Source organism: Ovis canadensis, chromosome 20 (assembly GCF_042477335.2).
Source record: "Ovis canadensis isolate MfBH-ARS-UI-01 breed Bighorn chromosome 20, ARS-UI_OviCan_v2, whole genome shotgun sequence".
NCBI classification, from domain to species: Eukaryota; Metazoa; Chordata; class Mammalia; order Artiodactyla; family Bovidae; genus Ovis; species Ovis canadensis.
In genome coordinates, this window is record NC_091264.1 from 39,705,561 (window position 1) to 39,727,972 (window position 22,412).

At 50.5% G+C, this 22,412-nt stretch overlaps 1 protein-coding gene and 1 long non-coding RNA gene across 3 annotated transcripts in view; one reads left to right on the forward strand and one right to left on the reverse strand.

The window, feature by feature from the left end:
• The window catches only part of TRAM2 (translocation associated membrane protein 2), a 69,135-nt gene extending 52,406 nt beyond the window's left edge, over positions 1-16,729 (reverse strand). The window contains exon 1 of one of the 2 annotated variants that reach the window (XM_069562819.1): positions 16,448-16,729. In XM_069562819.1, the coding sequence (XP_069418920.1) occupies positions 16,448-16,567 (120 nt within the window). In that variant the 5' untranslated portion in view covers positions 16,568-16,729. Of the gene's footprint in view, positions 1-15,722; positions 15,747-16,447 lie in introns of those variants that run through there. The other variant, XM_069562826.1, reaches the window with a different exon arrangement.
• A 144-nt stretch (positions 16,730-16,873) lies between these two features.
• On the forward strand, positions 16,874-19,202 carry LOC138425226 (uncharacterized). The gene is made up of 2 exons (XR_011251130.1): positions 16,874-17,555; positions 18,924-19,202. It is a non-coding gene; the product is annotated as an uncharacterized lncRNA (long non-coding RNA).
• Positions 19,203-22,412: the final 3,210 nt, after the last annotated feature.

Sequence of the window (22,412 nt, forward strand, 5' to 3'; positions counted from 1 at the left end):
GTAGGTACACACCTGGGCAGGGAAGTGGAGTCAGCAGCCCCAGGCTCTTAGCATTGAGCAAGGCGCTGTGGGTCCAAAGATTCTTCCAGCAGTCAAGACCCGTACCTTCACTGAACCCCTCCCCCAGAGAGTACCGTCCAGCCCTGCCCCCACCACCCTGGAAGGGTAAGGAGGTGCTCGGGAAGCCAAGGTGGGGAGGGTCTCACCCCAAAATGGACAGGGTGACTGGTTTCCACAGCCCCACACTGGACCACGATGACCTGCTGTGTTAGGATTTAACTTGAGATTTTCAATTGCTGTTTCTAAAAGCTTAAATTTTCACCACAGGCCCTTTCATTCATGTTCATGTGACTTGCTCGGTTAATAACTGAAACTGAGAAGTTTCATTTCCACTTCGGGTCCACCCTGACTTGCGTTTTTCCTGATGTGTCTGTAGTCGCTTCTCTGAATGGCTTGAAACACCCCCGTTTCACCCTCTGAACCTCTCTTCATAAGGCTTCAGAAAGATTTCCCTGGTGATCCAGTGGCTAAGACCCTACACTCCCAATGCTGGGGACTCAGCTTCAATCCCTCATAGGGGAACTAGATCCCACACGCTACAACCAAAAATCTGGAGTAGCCAAATAAATATTGTCTTTAAAATAGAAAAGGCTTCAGAAAAGCAAACTCTTATTTACATCAGGTGGGAACAACGTCTCTAAGATCCAGGGCGTGAGCTTATATCTGCAGCGTCTGGAGCTCCCTCCCAGCTCCCCCGCCCAACACACCCGAATTCCCACTCCACCTCCAGCTGCTTTCCCCATTCTCCTCTCGCCATTCATCTTTCCTGTTCCCCAAGCAACAGGCTCTGCACCAATCCAAACTTTCCATCTTTCCATCTCCAAAAGGGTAACAGCCTTAATGTGCCTTTTCTGCTTAGCAAAACTGTATTTCGTTGGAAAAAATATATGTATGATATATAGAAGCATGGAAAAAATAAAATTACAGTTGTACCACACATAGAGAACAAAACCGTCGACTGTATCTTGATAATTATCCTTGCCGCTGTCTTTTCATAAAAATAACACAAACCCGAGTTTTTAGAGAGGACCACACTGACATTACATTCTATAACCTGATTTAAAAAGAAACACACACCCATAGGCTATGGGCAGCTTTCTATAACAGTGCATATAGGTTCACGCCACCATTTTCGACTGATCTAACCAATCCCTTACTGGCAGGCATTCAGAAACAACCTCAACTTTTAAAAATGCTAACATCTCAGCATATTTCAATATACCATTGCCTGGGGGGAAAGGTCAGAATCTGGTCTGTGCATTTCTATTGCCATCATGAAAAACCACAGTGTCCAGGTGTCTCACTGGCAAAGAATCTGCCTGCCAATGCAGGAGACACAGGAGACGGGAGTTTGATCCCTGGGTCAGGAAGATTCCCCTGGAGTAAGAAATGGCAACCCACTATGGTACTCATGGACAGGGGAACCTGGCAGGTTACAGTCCATGAGGTCACAAAGAGTCGGACATGACTAAGCTCGCACGTACACTGAGCAAACAGAGTAAAACTTAAATCAACTGGGCTAAGCGGGAGGGCTCGAAGAAATTTGTTTATAAGAGTGGCATTCAAACAGCAAAGAAAGTCATTCAATAAAAGCAATTAGTAAAATGCAAATACCATATTATCTTTAAAAACCGCTATGATGGGCTGTGCATGGGTGCTCAGCCGCTAAGTTGTGTCTGACTCTCTGGGACCCTACGGACAGCTGTCAATGGGGTTCTCTAGGCAAGAATACTGGAGTGGGTTGCTATGTCCTCCTCCAGGGCATCTTCCCGACCCAGAGATGAAACTCAGGTCTCCTGCACTGGCAGGCAGATTACCACCTGAGAAGCTCATGACAGGCCACACCATAGTATAACATAGTTCAGGCAGCAGATCTCCACTTCATTGGACCACAGAGTTTTCTTCCTAGGGGGAGAAGGAGACAGTGGTCTGAAGTCATAGGATCTTTGAGAAGGGGAAGAGGTGAGAGGTAATTCTGAGGCTTGATCACTTGAGGGAGCCCAGTGAACCATGGGCTGGGGGCTCAGAGCCCACCAAGGAGAAAACCTCAGCAAACGTAGCCCACTTCCACTTTTCTTAGCAGTCTTGGTGGCCCAGGCAGCAAATGGTGTGTCTGGTGTGGCATCGATACATCAGGACGATATATAAATATATATGAAAATGAGAGACAACAGAAAAGCAGCTGCCTAATGATGGCTTGTGATGGTCACAGAATTAATCAGTATTCATGAATAATGAACATCGATGGAGTCCTTGATATCAAGCTCTGCGATTAGCTCACAAAAAACTCAATGAGATAAGCACAATCATTTTCATTCCCATTTTACTGAGCTTATGTGGGGCACAACTGAGGATCTTAAATTAGTGACGTGGAGGAGCCGGTAAAGAACCAGGCAGTGTGAAAGCAACGCCTGCACTCCCAAGCTGTACGTGCTCTGGGGTATGTACAAGCCTGGCACGACCTGGCAACATGATGTTGGGAAACGGGGTGCCTACCCGGATGGCAAGGGCAGCCAAGCCTCACACCAGCAGTCTGTTTTCCAGGAGAAGGAGAGCCTGGGAGTGAACCATCCTAATAAACCCGCACAAGAACACCACGACTGCCTTTCACTTCCCGGAGATCTCCATGGAAATGCACAGAACCAATTGCGCCCTGGAGCCAGGCCTCTCCGATCTGTTTGGTTTTACACATGCCCCTCATCTGGGACTTTGGCCACGTCACCATGGTTTGTTTTTTTTTTTTTTAGCAGTAAAGTGGAGCGAAGGCACTTGGGACTAATCACAGCTGAAAGACTGTCTATTTAGCTTCAGCATGCTGGGTGGAAGGACAAGGAGACTATATTTGGGCAAACCGTTGATAGGGGCTTCGGTGGAGCGCTGGCTTGGGTGGCAGCGCCCTTCTCCCACCCGCGCCTGCCGCCACCCAAGCCGCGTGGCTCGAGCACTTGGCTCTGACACAGGCACATCCCTGAATCCTCCCTGGGGCTCCCAGGAGCAGAGGCGGCACCACCGCTCCAGGAAGTGATGCAGTGAGAAAACCAGCGCGGAGCCCACAGGAAGCCAGGAGGGAGCCCTGCAGCACGAGGTGGTAACGCGGCCCTGCCCCAGGTGCAGAAGCCCCCCAGCGATCGAGCTCAGACAGAGCCCCTCACAACTCTGGCCACAGTGAACAGTAACCACTGGTTTTCCTATCCGTCCTCCACATGAGTCTCAATCATCTCCAGGTCCCTGGCACCTTCAATCAGCAGGGGCTCAATAAATATTTGAGCTTCCCTGGTGACTCAACAGTAAAGGATCTGTCTGCCAACGCAGGAGACCCGGGTTTGACCCAGGTCAGGGAGATCCCAGATCAGGAAGATCCCCTGGAGGAGAAAATGGCCATCTACTCCAGTATTCTTGCCTGGGAGATCCCACGGACAGAGGAGCCTGGCGGGCTACAGTCCATGGGGTCTCAAGAGTCGGACACAACTTAGCAACTAAACAACAAATAAACGACAGTGACAAATTTAAAAGAGTTCTGGGGATGGCTGTACAACGATGGGAATGTCCTTAATGCTATGGGACGGTACACTTAAATGGTAATATCAGGGTAGGGGGCTAAAAAGGCCATGGGATTATATGAAGTCATGTGTGTGAAACTTCTGAAAATTGTAAAGGACTATGGCATTTAAAGAACCTTCCATTCAATTTAAAAAATTAAAAGTTGTAAATGGTAAGATACTAACTAGTACGTTACGCATAGTGAAAGCGAAGTCGCTCAGTCGTGTCTGAGTCTTTGTGACCCCATGGACTATAGCCTACCAGGCTCCTCTGTCCATGGGATTCTCCAGGCAAGAATACTGGAGTGTGTTGCCATTTCCTTCTCCAGGGGATCTTCCCGACCCAGGGATCGAACCCAGGTCTCCTGCATTGCAGACAGACGCTTTAACCTCTGAGCCACCAGGGAAGCCCATGTTATGTATGAAGTGAGTGAAGTAGCTCAGTCGTGTCCGACCCTTTGCGACCCCATAGACTGCAGCCTGCCAGGCTCCTCTGTCCATGGGATTTTCCAGGCAATTGTACTGGAGTGGATTGCCATTTCCTTCTGCAGGGTATCTTCCCAACCCAGGGCTCAAACCCGGATCTCCCGCATTGTAGACAGAGGCTTTACCGTCTGAGCCACCAGGGAAGTAGGTATATTTTACCACAATTAAAAAAAAAAAAAAACACGTATCACAGAAAAATAACAGGTGGTGACACTCAGATACTTTTAATACCCATTGTATGAAATGTGGCATTGTGTGCATTGAATAATTTGAGTTTAACAAGTATGGGGTGGGTTTAATAAGGTAACAATTAACAGTGAACCATGATTTACTGAAACAAAATGTCACAGAGGTGGCAAACGGGACACTCAGTAGGTCCTTCCAGGTATCCTAAAGCAGGAAGAGTCAATAAATGAGAAAGGGGTCAGAGACAAAGCCCCACATCCATCCAAGAAACCAGACTCTTCCCCACACACTTTCAACCCCAGACCTGAGAGCTGGCACTCCACCGGTCATAGGAGCGGGAGCTGTTCACACAGCTGCTTCACTCCCAGCTCCTTGTAACAGGATGGGAGGGCAGCGGTCTACAGAGCAGACCTCTGTGTGCGTGCTCAGGGGCTCTGCTGTGTCCAACTCTGCGAGCCCATGGACTGTAGCCTGCCAGGCTCCCTCTGTCCATGGGATTTCCCAGGCAAGAATACTGCAGTGGGTTGCCACTTCCTCCTCCAAGGGATCTTCCCCGACTCAGGGATCGAACCCTCGTCTCCTGCGTCTCGGTAGGCAGATTCTTGACCACTGAGCCAGCAGGGAAGCCCAAGCAAACCTGTGGATGTTACTAAATCCTGCTGGAGAGGGAGGGCCAGTAGACCTGAGATGTTCCTCTACTTTGATAAGTTTATGTGGTGCGTGAATCTCCAAGGAAGGGGGCCTGGTAGGAAGAGTTTCATGTACCCCTCTGACCCAGAAACTTCCAGCCTCCTGTCACCACGCCAGGGATTCCAACAGCCTGGAACTCGAATCAGGAAATATCAGTGTGAGTAGATGGATTATTTAGAATATCCTGAGTGCATACCTGGCTCCCCAATTTACTAGCTGTGTGACCTCAGACAAGTTATGTGAATTCTCTTGGCCTCAGTTTTCTTCTCTTTAAAATGGAGTCAGAACTCGGGCTCTGAAGTCAGACACGTGGGCTGTTGATCCTGGCTCTGGCCTCTTGACCAACGGAAGCCTGGTTAGGCTCTCTGGTCTTTGCAGACCTCAGTTCCCTCATCTGTACTACGGGAGCAACCACGGTACCTACCCTAAGAGGGGCTGGGAGGGCGGGATAACGGGACCCAAGGAAGGTGCTCACAGCAGTGCTTGGCACAAGGTCAGCGCTCAGCACACTTTGTCCTTTGACCCCACATGCTGTAAAGTGCTACATGAACGTCAGCATCCTCTGAGGCTCCAGCCAAGTCCCACTCTTCTCTGACGAAGCTTCCCTTGCCGGAATCTAAAAGCTTCCTCAACTCCAGGCTTACACAGTGGCTAAAACCACTGTATTCACAAGTGTATTCAGCATTTAGTTATAAGCTGATATTTAGCACTACTTCCTACACTGATATCCAGTGATTCAGATTGAATTCTTACCTCAAGTTTCTTTTTTTCCAAAACAGAACTGGGAGGAGTTAGATGAATTTAAAAGCTACATACACCTACTGTTAGAAAAAAAAAAATTAAGGGAAAGATATAACACTGAAAACTAAAGTCTTCCATGAGCTACCTGGGAGAGACATAATTGATGTTGACAGTCTGCTATGATTTTTCCGGATTTTGCCTTTGCATATACAAATGTTTTTTAGTATCATTAAAATGGACTCAAGCAGTGGCTCTCTGTTCCCTAAGCTGAGGAGCAAATCCAAACGCTGGGCGTCCATGGCCCTGAGACCAGTGCAGACTCATCTTCCATAACTTCCTTCCTGAGCCACCTCCCCGACTTTGGCAACCCAGAGCCACTTCCCACTCCCTAACCTCTCTGTCCTTTCCACACATCCTCTCTCCGCCTGGAACACCTTCTCCCAGGCCCATCTGCCAGGGCAGCGGCCCTCAGGCCTTGAGCCCCAGCACACACATCTCCTGTTTACAGTGGCTCACTCTGTACCTTTGCACACAAGAGCACCAAGGATACTGCCCCCTCCCAGAGGACTCCGGGCCCTTGTGACAGCAAGACCTTCACCTTTCCATCTGTGACCCACTTGGCAGAGAGCACACGCCCGGTCTGAGTTGGGTTGAATGAACAGATGAGAAAGGCCAAGGCTGGTAGTGAGGAGGCGTGAACCGTTAGAGGCTGGGAGAGTGTTCAGAGCAGGTGGTGCCAGTGCGACACGGGAGGTGACATCTGGGGAGAAGCTAGAGTCAGTCAACAGAACGGGAGAGAGGGGGCGGGGAAGGGGTGCATACACAAAGCAGGAGGCAGGAAGAGGAATGTTCAGGAAGCACTAGGGTGGATTGTGATGAGGGGTCAGGGCAGGAGCAGGCTGAGCTTGCAGGACAGGATGGTCAGACTCCAGGGGGCCTGGGACGCCACGCTGGGCTCCCCAGACTTCAGGTGGGCACCACCAGAGGCCTGGAAGGGAGAGAGACCCAGACCCAGCTCTGAGCCAGAGGACATCCGTGGAGAAGGGACCAGACAGGAGGCCGAGGACCAAGCCGGGACTCACTGTCACCACTCAGGTGGGAGACGCCCAGGGTGTGAGCAAAGGTCGAGGAGCAGTAAGGGTGAGCAGGGAAGCGGAGCAGTCCAGAAGGTCAAGCCGGCGGGACTAACAGACGAGACGTGGGCCAGTGACCACAGGGGCTGTTCCGACAGATGCACCTGCTTTACGCCCCTCTGCTGTAGACCACGTAAACTACAGGCACTGGGGGCCAGGGCTGTTTAGTTAAGATGACGAGTGATCACCAACGGGCCTTGGGAAGAAGACCCCCACGGTTCCACCGCGAGGTCAGACAAGGGGCCAACCCCCTCATTTTGTCTGCAGGGGCCTGGCACCAGCACAGAGATGGAAGACACAGGTCAAAGATGATGACTGACACCCATCAGCACCCACCGCCTGACGGACGGAGCGCTGACGGCTCCTTATGTACAGTGAGCGAAGCAACTTCGTGAACAAAACAAAGCTGTGCACAGGCCGAGCCTCTCTCCTCCCCTCCCCAGACAACCCCCATCCCCCAACCCCAGGAAACCTCCCCAAAGGGCTCCCTCGCCCTCCGCCTCCTCTGACACTGGAACAAACCCTGCTTCCCTGGGTCAGGCTGCTGTACTCGAACATAAGCCCCTTCATGGTTTATGTAGCGAGAAAAAAAGGGAGGGGGGTGAAGATGTCCCATCTGGCTGAGGCCTGACTTCTTAAAAAATTAGAAATCGCGTTAGACGCAAAACATACTGTCTGAGTAAGTCTGAAGGACACTTCAGTGATAAGGTCACACAAAGGCTCCGCCAGACAGTGGCTCAGAGCAACACTTGCGTTCAAGGGCAACTCTGCACCGGGGCAGCCAGGTCACAGCGGGTCCCACACAACTGCCTGGTCACAGAGAGTGTCTGCCACACTGGGTGGACGGGGAGAGTCTCTGAGTGGACACCAGAAAGTTCAGATGTGGGGGTCCTAAGGAAAGTGGGGGCCCGGGGCGTACTTCCCGGTTGGGGTGGAGACTGAAATTGTATTAGGAGGTAGGGGGAGTTCTCCTGGGGAGTCCCTGCCACAGCCTTCTGATCAGACTCCTCGCCTCCAACCCCACCCCCCAGGGGTCAACAGAGCAGAGGACAGAGTCTCAGGTCACTGCCCTCCCAAAGCTCTTCAAAGGCCCCCATTACCTCCAGGAGAAAGTCTCAGGCTGGCGGCCACCACCTACCTGCCCACAGTTGTCTATCTGCCCAGTCACTGCTCCATCTGAATTTGTTCTTTCTTCTGTAACCTTGGATCACATACCCACGCTTCCTATAACTGTACGTGACGTGAGTGCAGGCGGCTGGGCAAGGACCTGAGTGACTACCCGGTGTGGAGGTCACAGGACAGGGCACAGGGCTGACCTCCCCGCACACCCTGTTCCCAGCTGCGTTCCAAATGCCGAGGGAGCCGCAAAGGGGAGCCCGACGAGCCAAGACATCTCTCCAACACCTCCCGAGAGCAACATGAAGAACAGGGCACATGCACTCAGCTAATGCCCTGCACCAAGCCATCTTCTAAGCGCTGTAGCTATATCAACATTTCACCTTTTGTGCTGATGTTTCTAATCCTCCCAACGACTATCAAACATAGTGTTACCCCCATTTTCCAGATGAGGAAACTGAGGCATGGAGCGATGAAATAATCTACAGAGATGACACTGCTAGGACAGGGAAAACCAGAATTCAGACTCAGGCCATGTGGCTCCAGGCCCATGACCTCAGCCCCATAATTCATGCCTCTGACAGTCCTTAACAGAACCACGCCTTAAAGACCACCCCCCTCCCATTTCACATTACTACACAAACAAAAACCACAAAAACCAAATTCTGAAAGCTACACGGAAATCAGCATGTCCAACAGAACTTTCTCGAAATGTGGCGAGTGTGGCTGAGCAACTGAACCTTTTGTATCATCTTGATGAGCTTATACTGAAACAGCCGGGTGTGGCGTGTGGCTGCCTACTGGATGGCAGATGTGAGGCCTGTGCTGGCTGAGTCCACAACTGGGGCAGCTCAAATGCTAACCGTAACGGATAAGCCCTCCTCGAAACTAGGCTTCAGAAGGATGTCACCAAGTGCTGATGCCTCTCTTTTATAACATCTCTCTACCCCTTTAATTAACTTGCTCTTATAATTTCAAGGCAGAAAGCAAGCCCGTGGTCAGAGGAGCTGAAGAGGCCTTGCAGATGGAGTGGGACCCTACCAGCTGGTGGGCAACGCCTTAAGAACGCTGCCGTGAGTGTGGGGTTAGGGTGACTTCAGACTCTAGGTTCACCCCACTGATCTGAAATAAGAGAGGCCACAGATATGTGTGTGTGTGTGTGTGTGTGTGTGTGTGTGTGTGTGTGTGTGGCATATCACTGAATATGCACACACACTCCAGCCCAGGGCCCAGGACCACCCTGAGCACCCGTGTGATGAACACTGGGCGGGCAGGGCAGACGCTGGCCATTCTGCCCAGGACAGTGGCCTCTTCTTGCTCTTCCCAGGTCCCCCGTCAGCCTCTTTCAAACAGCAGTCACAAAATCCATATCAACAGTTACTCCTCGCCCATCAAGCACCACAGTTCCTGAGCCCAGGCCCTAGAGCCCAAGAGTCACGACTACTAAAGCTCCACTCACTCCAGAGCCCATGCTCTGCAATAAGAGAACCCACTGCAAGGAGAAGCTTGCGCATCACCACTAGAGAGCAGCCCCGCTCGCCGCAAGACAAAGTCTGAGGGTAGTGACGAAAGCCCAGCGCAGCCAAAAAAGGAAAAGAAACCCTCTTCAGAGGCAGGACGACCAAGGCTCTGGGGACGACGTCCTTCTCACCCCTACCAACTCAAATCATGTTGGGGTTTGATGTTGAAAATCTTAAGAAACCATATGGAGGAGTTCTTCAAACCTCAACCAAAGCTCCAACCAATGAAGGCCTCCGCGTACAAGAAATCACACCTGCATGCACGCGCACACACACCCCACCTTCGGTCAGTTCACTCATCCATGCAGCTGTGTCATACACAATGCCTAGGAGTCACCGCCACACTTATCCTCTGCTCAGGGTGTTGGGGCTCTATTCAATAAATCCCCTCTTCTGCCAATGGCAGTGGCTTGAAGGTGAGGCCCAGTCATCTGTAACTCTGTAAGTTGCACCTGCCGCTTTCATCAAATTCAAGACCTTACTTCTATCTGCAAAACAGACTATCAGCTTCAAGCTACCACAACATAACCTCCTTGGAGAGGAGGTCACCATGTTCACATTCATCCCCAGAACTCCACACAGGCATACAGCAGGCACTCAGTCAGCAATGAGGTGCCAAATAAATGCATGCAGCACACTAAAAAAAGATCTATCAGTCTCAAGGCTTCTGCACACACAGTTGCATTCAAATGCAGCGTCTGGAAAGCCAATGAGCAGATGTGTAAAAACACACTGGACCTGAGTCAGATGACATGTGTTCAAGCCCCGAGTGTGCCAGAAATTCACTCAATCGTCCTGGGCGAATCACTCAACCTCTGGGGTCATGTTTTCCTCTTCTATGAATGTAGTAGATGATGTCTAGGTTTTCCTTTAGCCTCTGGGCTTGTAAAATATGAAGAAAAGCTGTGCCCTTGAGCAGTGACCACGATATTAACTTGATGAAAAGGCCAATGAAGATGTCACCGCCAGAGGCAATGATTCTCACGCAGATGTGGGCCAAGAGCAGGCAGTGACTTTAACAGGAGGTAAAGCTTCTGCCCACTCACCCTTGGTCACATATGACACACATATTCGGGTTACTCTCTGGAGTCTCTATCAGGGATATGCAAATTGCAATGACTGTTCCAGGAAGAAAAGCCTCCACATGGAACAATGACCCCCAGACATTACTTCCAGGTAATAAACGGATTCCACTCAGACAAAGAAAAATAAAGCGGCCCTACGGCTACATTCCGTAGACGCCCCATTCGTGGAAGCATCAGAGCTGAGCTCTAAGTGTGAGCCAGACGGGGCTGACTTCTTGTCTTGGCTCTGACTCGGGGAGGATGGTCCTTGGCCAAGTCTCTGCTCTAGAAGCCAGGCTCTGGATGGGTATGACAACCCCCATAAACCATCCAGATTACAGGGTGAGGCCAGTAAAGCATTTCACAGATGGAGACTGCTGCCAACCCCTCGAGACAGATGAGGGAAGCCATCGAGAGGCAACGTGGCTCGGGTGGAGAGCCACAGAGCAGCACCTCACCTAACCCTGCAGTCCCCAAATTCCCTCCAGGGGCCTCCCAGGCCCCCATTCATGATGACCGGGCTCCGTTCCTTCGTGCAGGAAAGCTATGCGAACCTGCGGGGTCCAGGAGACCCACTTGCAAAGCTCTTTAAACCTCACAGTCAACCCCCAACGTTAACCAGCTGTGAGTAAGCTAGGCTGGGTTTCTTTCCACCCGGGACACCTGAGACGAGGCAGCAAGTCAAGGCTGTATACGAGATAAAGGTGTGCTCGTGAAATGAGAAGGGCTGTGTCAGGAGCCGTGGTGGTAGCCTTACTGTTTTCTCCCCCCAGCTTTTGTTTTTTTTTAACTCCCTTTTCTTTAACCATTAGGTACCAGTGGACACCAGATACACAGAGCTGGATAAAAAGGTTACGAGATCATATCAGTGAAGTTTCCCACCACGGCCTGCTAAAAGCACTCTAGTTGATTAGAAAGCACTTCTGTAGTTTGGGAATTCTAATCCCCTCTTATCAACCCTTCAGCTTAGGCATTTATCAGGGTGGGAACAGGGGATACATCTGCCATAGAGTGATTTCTGGGGCCCCTGCCCACGATGAAGCAGATCAAAAAAGGAGCTCATGCCTGCCAGACTGAAGTTTTCTCCATAGCAACACATGGGACTCTGCAAACAGGCAGGACTAAGGCGCTCTGTTGTGACTTGGCTGGACAGTGCTCCAGAGAAGCAGCAGCTGAGGGTAAAGACACAGAGCAGGCGAGAGGGAAGTGGCAAGGACGGAGCTGGCAGGGCAGCTGACAGCCACATATCTGAGACCCTCTAGCACCCCCAGCCCACCTTTCAATAAGATGGATGGAAGAGGGACAACTGATTTTCTCCGGGGAAAGAGGCACCTAGGGTATTGTGATGGTCCCCTTTGGGGCAGACGGCTGGCACTAGAGAACTCGGGGGAAAGGTCTCACGGAAAAACAGGTCATATCTAAATGGAAATCGGGGCCAGCGTGATGGCAGAAGGTGTGCTCACACGCCCAACTGGGATGCCAGTAAGAGACCACCAGCGTGGTTGCTGAGACCATCAACTGAGTGCCTGCATGCCAGGCCCAGTGCGAGACATTTACACATTATCCTGTGGTGACAGTTAAAAACGAACTCACTGATCAACACCTCCTTTCTGGCCATCACATTTTTGCCAAGGGAATAAACAGGGATCACTGAGGTACCCTTACATCCCACAGGAGAGGGTTTGACGCTTTAGGTAGACCAGGAGGAACGCTAGCTCCAAATCTCTGTTCTGTTGTTCAGATCACTGAAATGTGGGTAGAAATCCAATCACAGAGCAAGGGCACCCCAGAGACAGCCCTTCTCGGCTTCCCCTGACTCATTTCTTTAGAACACCACTGATGGGCCACGTCAGAGGCAGGAGAGGAAGACGCGTAAGTCAGGAACTGTACAAGCTGGCAGAGGAACATCTTTAAAAGCCCATTAGGAGTTAGTCAAAGAGAGGCGACACATGCCCGCGGATGAACATCTGTACCGTATACACAGCTCTTCGTCTTAGCGGAAGGGACGCAGAACTGTCTTAGGGCACTCATGAATGCTAAGAGGCAGGACCGGCAGCCTCACTTCGGGCTGCGGTGCCTATGGGGACGCCTGGCAGGATGTGGACTGGTGCCATGGACCCGTGTCCTGCCAGGTTGTAACACAACCGGCTCCCACTGTATATGCTGCAAACACATCACCCTGACAAGCTGACTGTGGCAACCAGGAAGAAGGTGGTTCCTGGGGGAAAGGTGGCCCTACTACATCTGTCTCCAAAACAATTTGAAAGCAAAAGCCAGCCACTGCCCTCAAAGTTCTGAGTCCAAAATTCTTACAGTCATCATGGACCAAAACAGAAACCCAACCTCCAAACGATGGGCCCAGAATTTCAGAACCGTTTCCATGCTGCAGACCGGCAGCGCTTGTAAATGAGCTTGGGTAACAAACAAAAGTTTCTGTCTCGAAATGACTTTAGAGGTAATATACAAGTGGCCTGTCTCCGCTGGATGTGCCGCCCCCTCCCCCCCACCTTGTTCTCATTCTCAGATCGCTAATGAGTGCCTTTTCCTCTCTCTTCCCCTGCCTGGTTTGGTCTGAAACGTGGCACCGAAGGAACAGGACACTGGAAAGGGAAGGCAAAGGGGAGGGGAGGGAATGCGGCTTTCAAATCGGACACACACCCCACTGGCTGCCCACACCCTGAAGGCCGCTGGGGCCGGACTCCACCTAAGACAGGCCTGAAGGACCCAAAGTGTGGAGTAGAACCCCCCCCCCCCCTTGCACCATCTCTCCCCAGCAGAGTCAAGAAAGAGAGCTGGAAGGGAAGGAGGGGGAAAAATAAAGCTCCACATTCCTGACATTTTTTAGCTGAGCGCCGAGACTGCACAGAACAACTCTATTCCAAACAGCCCGCAGGATGGAAAGAAAACCTGGGCTCAGGGGGGAAGAGCCTGTCCCCCTACCCCAGCCTCAAAAATGGGAGAAGGAATTTCAGAAGGGTTCAAAACTGAGCCAGATGGAGGTGGGAGGGGAACTCTTTCACGTGTGTTCTCAAAGGAAGCGATCCCAAGGGAAGGAACTTGGAGTCAGCATCTCCCACGGGACAGAACTAAGGTCCTGAGGTCCCTGCTGGGGAAAGAGAGCCCTTCTGAATGCTGGTGAGTTGGCCAGTGAGTTGGGGAAGGGGCGAGGCACAGAAGAGGTGGAGACCAGTTAGGATGCAAGAGCCGCGGCTGCCAGGGTGGGGGGAGAGGGCCTCAGCTCATTGGTTGAAGTTGGGCAGGGGACCCTAGAGGAGGGAGTGGCCAGGATACTCGCTCTTTGTGGGAAGAATTATAATTGAGTTTTCCTGACTCAGCTTCTGAATGAAGGCATCCTAGCCCTGCCCCAAGTTAGAAACCCAAAAGCTGGCAGTCCCCTCGCCCTGCCTCCCCCTCCCCTTTCCATCTCCTCCCTCTTCAGTTGGGCGGTGTTAAGTGCTGGCCTGCCCCTGCACTCTCACCCCCATCCCTACCTACACATACAGGCACAGCACCCCTCCAGGGGAGAGCCCAGATGGCCCCGAGTGACAGCAGTACGTCCCTGACGGTCTCCCCTGTGAGGGAGCCCACGTGTTTCTTGGAGGTCCCCAGAAGACAGTGAGTTGTTTCCACTCTCATTAGGTAGTTCTAGAAACCTGAGTCTCCCCAAATACCTATCTCCGTGGAGCATCAGCTGGTAGATACGATGAGGACCTTCTGTGTGCCTAGCACAGCAGAACACTCATGCTTCGTAAGGGAGGATGGGGCATGGCCCTCCTCCTCCCAGGCCAGCCCACGTTGACCCACATCACACCTCAGTGCACCTTTCCCAGGAGACAACCTGCCTGAAGGCATGGATGCCACTGGACTAAGACTCTACTGGAAGAGGGTGGTGGGACGGACAGAGGCATTCCAGCCAGGATCCTTTCCGCATTTCCCAGTCCAATCCCAAGATGGGGAGGACAGCAGGGCAGTCTTTTTGCTGTTTTTTCCCACCCTGGGCCTTCCTTCCTCCTCTTCACATACGGGATTAAGGACTCCTGGCACTTTCTCCCATAGGCAGCCAGGTTTAACCAACAGGACTTTTCACCAGACCACAGGTGGCGAGGGAAGGAGGTATCCAGAGTTTAAATGCTCGGCAGCTCTTTTGGAGCAAAGACAGAGTAGATAGAGTCACCACCCTTAATGAACGCCAGAGACACAGCAGAGGCCCACCAGGCTGCAGAGCGAGCATGTGGCTGTGAGTGCGACAGCTGTCACGTGTGTCTCTCCAACCACACCCTCCAAGACTGGTGACAAGGCATTGGGAGGCCTCTCAGAATGAAGGACAGCAAGGAGATACTGAGGGCATCTGCTGGAGCAAACAAATTCTCTATCCCATAGGCTATTTTTATGGCCAACAATAAAGGTTCAGGCGCAAATGACTTGCTTTTATATTGGTAGAAGCTATTACTGCGTTTGCTGCTCACATGATCTCAATTAAACCTCACACTAACCCCCAGGAGAAAGACGGGTTTTTACTAATCTGTACTGATGGGGAAACTGAGGCTGCAGCTGTTTTGTTTTGTTTTTTTAATTTCATCAGATTAGTGACCAAGCAGAGATGGCAGCACAGGAGATGACCCTGGCCTGACAAAGCCCTTGCCGCGGATATACCACGAGAGTTATGGGGGTTATGAGGGAAGAGTAAAGCAGGCCTGCAGACCCCAATAGCAGTCTCCAGTTACTTCCAACAGACCCTGAAGCCCAGCCAAGGACGTGTGCACCCATCCAACCCTGGCTCAGCCACCACAAGAACATCCCCACCTTGAGGGCAGCTTCCCTGCCTAGCAGGGCCCTCCTCATCCTGAGAGAAGAGATAGGAAAGCCAGACACAGAGGGACACGGAAGAAGAAATTAGCCACACCAGGAATCCTCCATATCCAAGGCAACTGATGGATGGTTACAGCTTCCCAGCCTGTTCCTGAGATGCAGATAAGCTGCCGATGAAGCGGCACTCACCTTGAGACAAGGCAGACCAGGGCGAGTCCTTCACTGTTTGCCAATTCTCCCTGCTTGTGACTATCACATTTTTCTGGCTGTGAAGCAGGGAGTCTTCCCATGAGCCCCCTTGGATTCCGACCCCATTCCAGGTAAGTCGGTGAGGCCTGCCCCAGCTGTCCCCTACCCCCACAGTTATGGTAGAATCACCTTTCTCCTAAAAGCAGAGGGTATGCCTCGCCTTCACCTTGCTCCTGTCACAGGGAGAAGCTCTAGGTCCACCACAGATGGAGTGAAGGAACAGTTCACAGAACGTTATGTTCACAGGGTATATGAAAACTGGCCTTTAGGGCAAGAGCAAAAAAAAAAAAAAAGGAGGGGTGTCAGGAGGACCGCAAAGGGCACTGCTGGAACGGGGCTAGGGCCGTACCCCGAACACCCCCACTATGGCCCAGAACTGAGGATGCAAAAGACACCGAAAATCAGGTGGGAAGTGGAAAAGGGCCGGGGTCCCTCCCACTGGAAAAGCCCGGAGGAGTTGGCAGCTAGGGCTAGGAAGGGGTAGTTGTGCAATGCCTGCGGATCTGGGAGTCTCCGGGCTTGGCTCCTGGACACCAGAAAGGAACCTCCGCTGGGCGGGCCAGGGCCACGTCGGTTCGAGGCCAGGGTTGAGAGTCGGGGCTGCAGAGAGAGCTGCAGGGTCCAGTGGGTACCCAACGGGGCGGCAGGGCTGGCGGGCACGACGCGGAGCTGGCGGCGGTGTCTGGGCTGACTAGGAGGCCGAGGGGCGCACGGTGCACAAAGCCGGGGGGATGCGGGGGACCGACACGGCGGCCCGGCGCCCGGGCGCGGGCGCAGACGCAGACCCCGGGGGACCCGTAGGGGGACGCCGGGCGGCGCGCGAGAGGGACGCTCCCCGCCCCGATGTCGCTCACCTCGAACATAAGCCCGATAAGGACGCAGAGCACCAGGCAGAAGCCGATGTCCGCATGGTTGTGGATGACGAACTCCTGGCTGAAGAGCGGGTAACTTTTCGTCCGCCGGCGGAAAGCCATGGCAGCGGGCGCGCACGGCCGGCGGGGCCCGCACCCGGCGCTCAGGAGCCGCCGTGCAAACTTCTCGAGCCCCGGCCCCGCTCCACCCGCCGGCCCGCCGCCCGCCCGCTCGCTCGCCCTCCCGCCGCCGGCCCAGCGCCCAACAACTTCTGGGGCCCGCCCCCTTCCTCCGCCCGCCCCCGCCCCCGCCGCCCGGAACCGCCCCCGGCGCAGCCCCCTCGCCGCCCGCGGCCCTCAGTCCGCGCGCCCGGCTCGCTCGGGCCCCGCCCCCCGCGCGCTTAACCCTCTCGCCGCCGCCGGGGACGCGCGGGGGGCGGGGCCGGGGCCGGTGGGGGCGGTACCCGCGGCCGGGTCTTTCTCGCCCGGCTCCCGCACCCCACTGCCTTCTCCAGTGCTGCGAATCTGCAGTTTCCAGCTGAGGGGCTCATGGACGCCCTGCCCTGCCCGGACAGGAAGTGGGCCCGGGTTTCCCTCTCTCCTCGGCTACCGCTCCTTCCTCCACGGGAAGGGAAGGGCCGCAGGGCCACCGAGAGGTGGGCCGCGCCTCCAGGGTTCTTCCGGCAGTGCGAGCTGTGACCCTGGGGGGTTGAGAGCAGCGCAGGTTGGGCGCAGGAAGGAAAAGCTGCAGGCCGGTTTCCTTGATGGCCCGCGCCCTGCACCGATGATTATGAATGGACGGATAACCAAGTGTTTGCTGAAAGCTGGAGAGCGTTAGGCACGGTTCAGAATGCTGGGAATATGCGGCAAAGTCCTTGCCCTCGGGGAGTTTGTTTTCCAAAGAGGCGAATGGATGAATTCGTGCAGGTTTGCTCTGACATTTGAGATCTTTATGCCACTATCAATGAGTTTCACACCTTTTACCCAAATATCTTCGGTATTAATCTGAAAAAGTGGAAGAATAAACACTGAAGAAGAAAAGAAAGAACTTTCACACTGAAAGTTTCTGTTCAGTATTAAGTTTTAGAAGTACTCCTGGAAATGACAAAAGGTATTTTTCATAAATTAATTTATATCGGCAAATATTGGATTTATTCCTACCAGTAATGAAGGAGTCAACTAATCACCTTCCAGATATACAAAAATACAAAAATGAGCAAAGAACTATTTAATTCCTAGTTCCTTTTTTATTAGGTCCTCAGCTATTTCACTTCTAAGTAAATACAATTTCTTAGAAACGGCACAGTGTAGGAAATGGAGTTGAATCTGGACTTAGCTGGAGTTCCAAGATAAGTTTTCCATCTTAAGTTTCTTGAATCCAGTATTTAGTCTTTGTTCTTTAATTCCTTTATCTGACTTAAGGAAATGAGAAAGTAATGCCTGTATTGGGCTAAACCTAATTTAACTTCAAGACTGACCTTTCTTTTAGTTGGACCTCAGTCTCAGGAATAGAAAGATCCAGAACTCTGGAACATCTCAATTTTCCATCTGTGAAGAGGTGTTCAAATCTTCAAACTGCAGACATATATCTATTAGGTTGAACCCTATGGAATTTATTTCTTTGTAAGTCAAAACTGGAATACCAGTATTTCATATGGTTTAATCTGATGGTTCCCTTGTGTTTAAACATGACCATTTCTAGAGGATGCAGTGGTGGGAATTTCTTGCAAAAGATGAGATGTTGCCAACCTTTTAATATTCCCAAGAGTTTAGTTGGACAGTTCTGGTACACAGTTAGGTACTATAACCTCCACATTTATAAATGAGAAACATGATATATAGGGGATGACTTCTGGCTCAAATTGATGACTGCCAACTCCAAACCTTTCCAAATATCACTGAACAACTAGACTTGGGGCTTAAGTTTAGCTGTATGATTTATATGTCATTACCTTTGAAACCCCAACAAGGAAGTCCTAGATGCCTACTTCAACTGACACAACCATCTTTAAGTCCTAGTTTCGAGACCACCTTCAACCCCAAATGAATCTCTTCCCAACCCTTCTCATGTAACCAGTCATGGAGTCCCATGAATTCTTATCTCAGAATCTCTCCCTTCAACTCTCACCTCCGCCATTCTTCACCTGGACCACACTAATTACCCATATTACAATGACTCCAATATTTCCCCCTTCACACATTATTCCACTAGAAATATCTACTGAGCACCTATAAGTGCCAGAAACTGTGCTAGTTACTGAAGACAGAAAGATAGGACAGCCCTTGGTGGTTTTTTAAAAAATATGTCCTCTAGTTCTTCTGTCTCTCTCCCAAAAAGAGGTGGTGATTAATTCACCTCTCCTCCTTGCGTGTGGCCTGGATTTGGTGGCTTGCTTTTAACAGAATAAGTGACGGTCATAAAGGCTTTTTGGTTTTCTTCTTTTTTTCTTGTCCTGGATCACTTGCTCTGGGGAGGAAGTGTGCTGCCATGTTCTGAGGATACTCAAGCAGCTTTATGGAGAAGTCCCTATGGACAGGAACCAGGACCTTCAGCCAACAGCCAGGGCTAACTTGCCAAGCTTCTGCATGAGCCTTGTTGGAAGCAAATCTTCCAGCTCTGATCAAGCCTTCAGATGACTGCAGCCCTGGCTGACCTCTTGACTGCAACTTCATGATATACCCCTAGCCAAAACCAGCCACTCCCAAATTTCTGACACACAGCAACTGTGAAATAATAAACATCTGCTGTTTTAAGTCATTGAATCTGGTTGTCATTTGTTATACAGCAAGAGGTATGCTGCAGCTTACAATCTGTTAGAAGAGACAGAGGCATCATTACAATTCAGTGTGATGATGGTGACTCTAAGAACAGTTTGAAATATGTACCGTATGAGAACAAAGAAAAGGCAACTTAATTCTGGTTGGGGTATTGGGAAGAGGACGTTCAGGCTGGACCTTTAGTAGGTCCATTCTCTATTTTACTAATAGAGAATGCAGAAGGAGCAGTGTGAGATAAATTTTGGAGACTCAAGATGGAGCTGGATTGTAATGCATTTCAAATGCCATGATAAAGAATTGTACCTTTCAAGGTATACATTTATCAAAACACCATGAATATCTTAAAATTTTATTTATCAATTATACCTTAGTAAAACTGAAAATTTATAAAAAGAAAGAATTGTGACTTTACTCTGCAGACAGTGGGAGTTTTTTTTAGCATAACTGAATCTCTCTTTAGAGAGAGAACCATCAGGAATATAAAGATCATTTTTATTTAAAAAGAGTGGTATCTGGAAGACCAATTGAAAAACTATTATAACAGCCTAGTCAAGAAAAAAAAAAAGGAACCCTTCTCAACAGTGATAAGAGTGAAAGGGCAGTGGATGATTTCAGGGACATTGCAAGGGTTAATTCATTGGATTTGGTGTTTGCTTTAATATATGATGTATAGAAGTTGCAGGAGTCAAAACTTTAGGCTCTGGTGCTCATGCTCACTTGCTTAGTTGAGTCAGACTCTTTGAGATCTCATGGACAGTAGCCCACCAGGCTCCTCTGTCCATGGAATTTTCCAGGCAATGACCTAAACGATAGTGGGACCATTAAAAAGAAATGTATATGGAACAACAGAGAAAAAACAGTTATAAGAGAGGAAAAGTGAGCCTCCCCTTTGCACAAGCTGAGCCTGAGGAGTCCTTGGTGCTTTGACAGGTAAGTTGGAAACCACTGGATTGGATTAAGGGAGGGAAAGCCAGAGTTAAAGGTATTTGTGCTTCATCTCGGAGAAGGCGATGGCACCCCACTCCAGTACACTTGCTTGGAAAGTGGCGTCACTAAGAGTCGGACACGACTGAGTGACTTCACTTTTACTTTTCACTTTCATGCATTGGAGAAGGAAATGGCAACCCACTCCAGTGTTCTTGCCTGGAGGATCCCAGGGATGGGGGAGCCTGTGGGCTGCCATCTATGGGATCGCACAGAGTCAGACACTGTGTCAGACACTGAAGTGACTTAGCAGCAACAGCAGCAGTGCTTCATCTGCAAGGGGACTGTTGAATCAATGAGGTTAAACAAGTGTTCCAGGAGAGTGTGCTGAGTGAGGAAAAAGCCCAGACTCAGCAGAATCTGAAGGACCCCCAACCCTAAGAAGAGAGGAGAAGGAAAAGGAAAGGGTGAGGTGGAGGAAGCTGGAACATAAGCATTTCAGCAGGACAGGTTAAATCAGGCAAGATGAGAAGAGGATGAAGCCCCTGGATGTAGGCATTACAGTCTTCAAGAGCCTACTTAAAAAAAAAATTTAATTGAAGTAGAGCTGATTTACAATGTTTCAAGCATACAGCAAAGTGATTCAGTTATATACATATTTCAGATTCTTGTGCATGCCCCTGCAATGGAAGTGCAGTCTTCTTAGCCACAGGACCACCAGGGAAATCCTTCCATTCTTTTTTAATGGCTGGTTAATATTCCCTTGTATATATGTCCCTCTGACTGCAAGGAGATAAAACTAGTCAATCCTAAAGGAAATCAACCCTAAATACTCATTGGAAGGACTGATGCTGAAGGTGAATACTTTGACCACCTGGTGTGAAGAGCTGACTCATTGGAAGAGACCCTGATTCTGGGAAAGATGGAAGTTTGCAAAAGGAGAAAAGAAGAGCAGAGGATGAGATGGTTAGATAGCATCCCTGACTCAATGGACATGAATTTGAGCAAATTCTAGGAGACAGTGAAGAACAAGGAAGCCTGGTGTGCTGCAGTCCATGGGGTCACAAAGAGTTGGACACAATTTAACAACTGAACAACAATATTCAATCCACACAATCTACTGTGTATCTGTATCACATCTTCTTTATTCATTCGTCTGTTGATGTACATTTAGGTTGCTTCCATGTCTTGGCTACAGTATAGGAGGGTTTTGAGGCCCGCTCTTAAATGGATATTGGAGTGGACTTAGTTAACATTGGGTAGGAGATAAGAAAAGGAGATGAGAAAGTAGTCTATTCTTTTAAGAAGTTTGGTGAAAAAAAAGGAAAATGGATGGTGTTCTTGGGAGATATGGAGGATCCAAAAAAAGGATCCCTATTTTTTAAGATCTGAGATTGTTTGGAGACAGAGAAGAAACATTCAGGAGAAAGAGAAGGAAATATAAAATACTAGAAATATGGGAGATCATGGATGAAACCAAGGAAGAGGCATGAGGGCCGCTCCAACAACAAAAGCAAGAAGGAAAACTCCTCTGAGCCTAGGACAACAACCTAAGATGGGTGAATATATAGTTAGGCCTGGAGGTGGAGGAGATGATAACCTCTCACATTTATATTGTGCTTATAGTTGCCCCGTAAGGGAGCAAGATAGTGATTACCAGCCCCTTCTTATAGCTGCTCTGAGACACATGAACCAAGGGCCACATAATTAGCAGGTTGATGAAACAGGACTCAGACCAGAGGTCAGCACTGGGTCCCCTCAGCCTGCCCAGACTGGAGCATTTCAGGCTTCCTAGAGCATGGCACTGATCAGGTAGGTGCCATCTCTCTCTCTCTACCAGTCCCATAGTAAAGCATTAGTTACCCAGTCATGTCTGACTCTTTGCAACCACATGGTCTATATCCCACAGGCTCCTTTGTCCATGGGATTCTCTAGGCAAGTATACTGGAGTGGGTTGCCATTCCCTTCTCCAGGGGTTCTTCCTGACCCACGGATTGAACCCAGATCTCCTTCACTGCAGAAAGATTCTTTACCATCTGAGTCACCAGGGAAGTGGGGACTGATAATTCTGAACACCAATTCCTAACTAAACTGGAGTAGCCCCTCTTTCTTGACCACACCCTATGGTTTCTACTTTCTGTGTCTTTGTTCCCCTCATAAGACCCTTGTGCCGTGTCCCTTTGCTAAAAGTAGCCAACCTTCAAGGTAAAGGGCATTACCTCTTCCTTCACGAAACTGTCTTCAGGGCGTTCAGGCTGGACACATG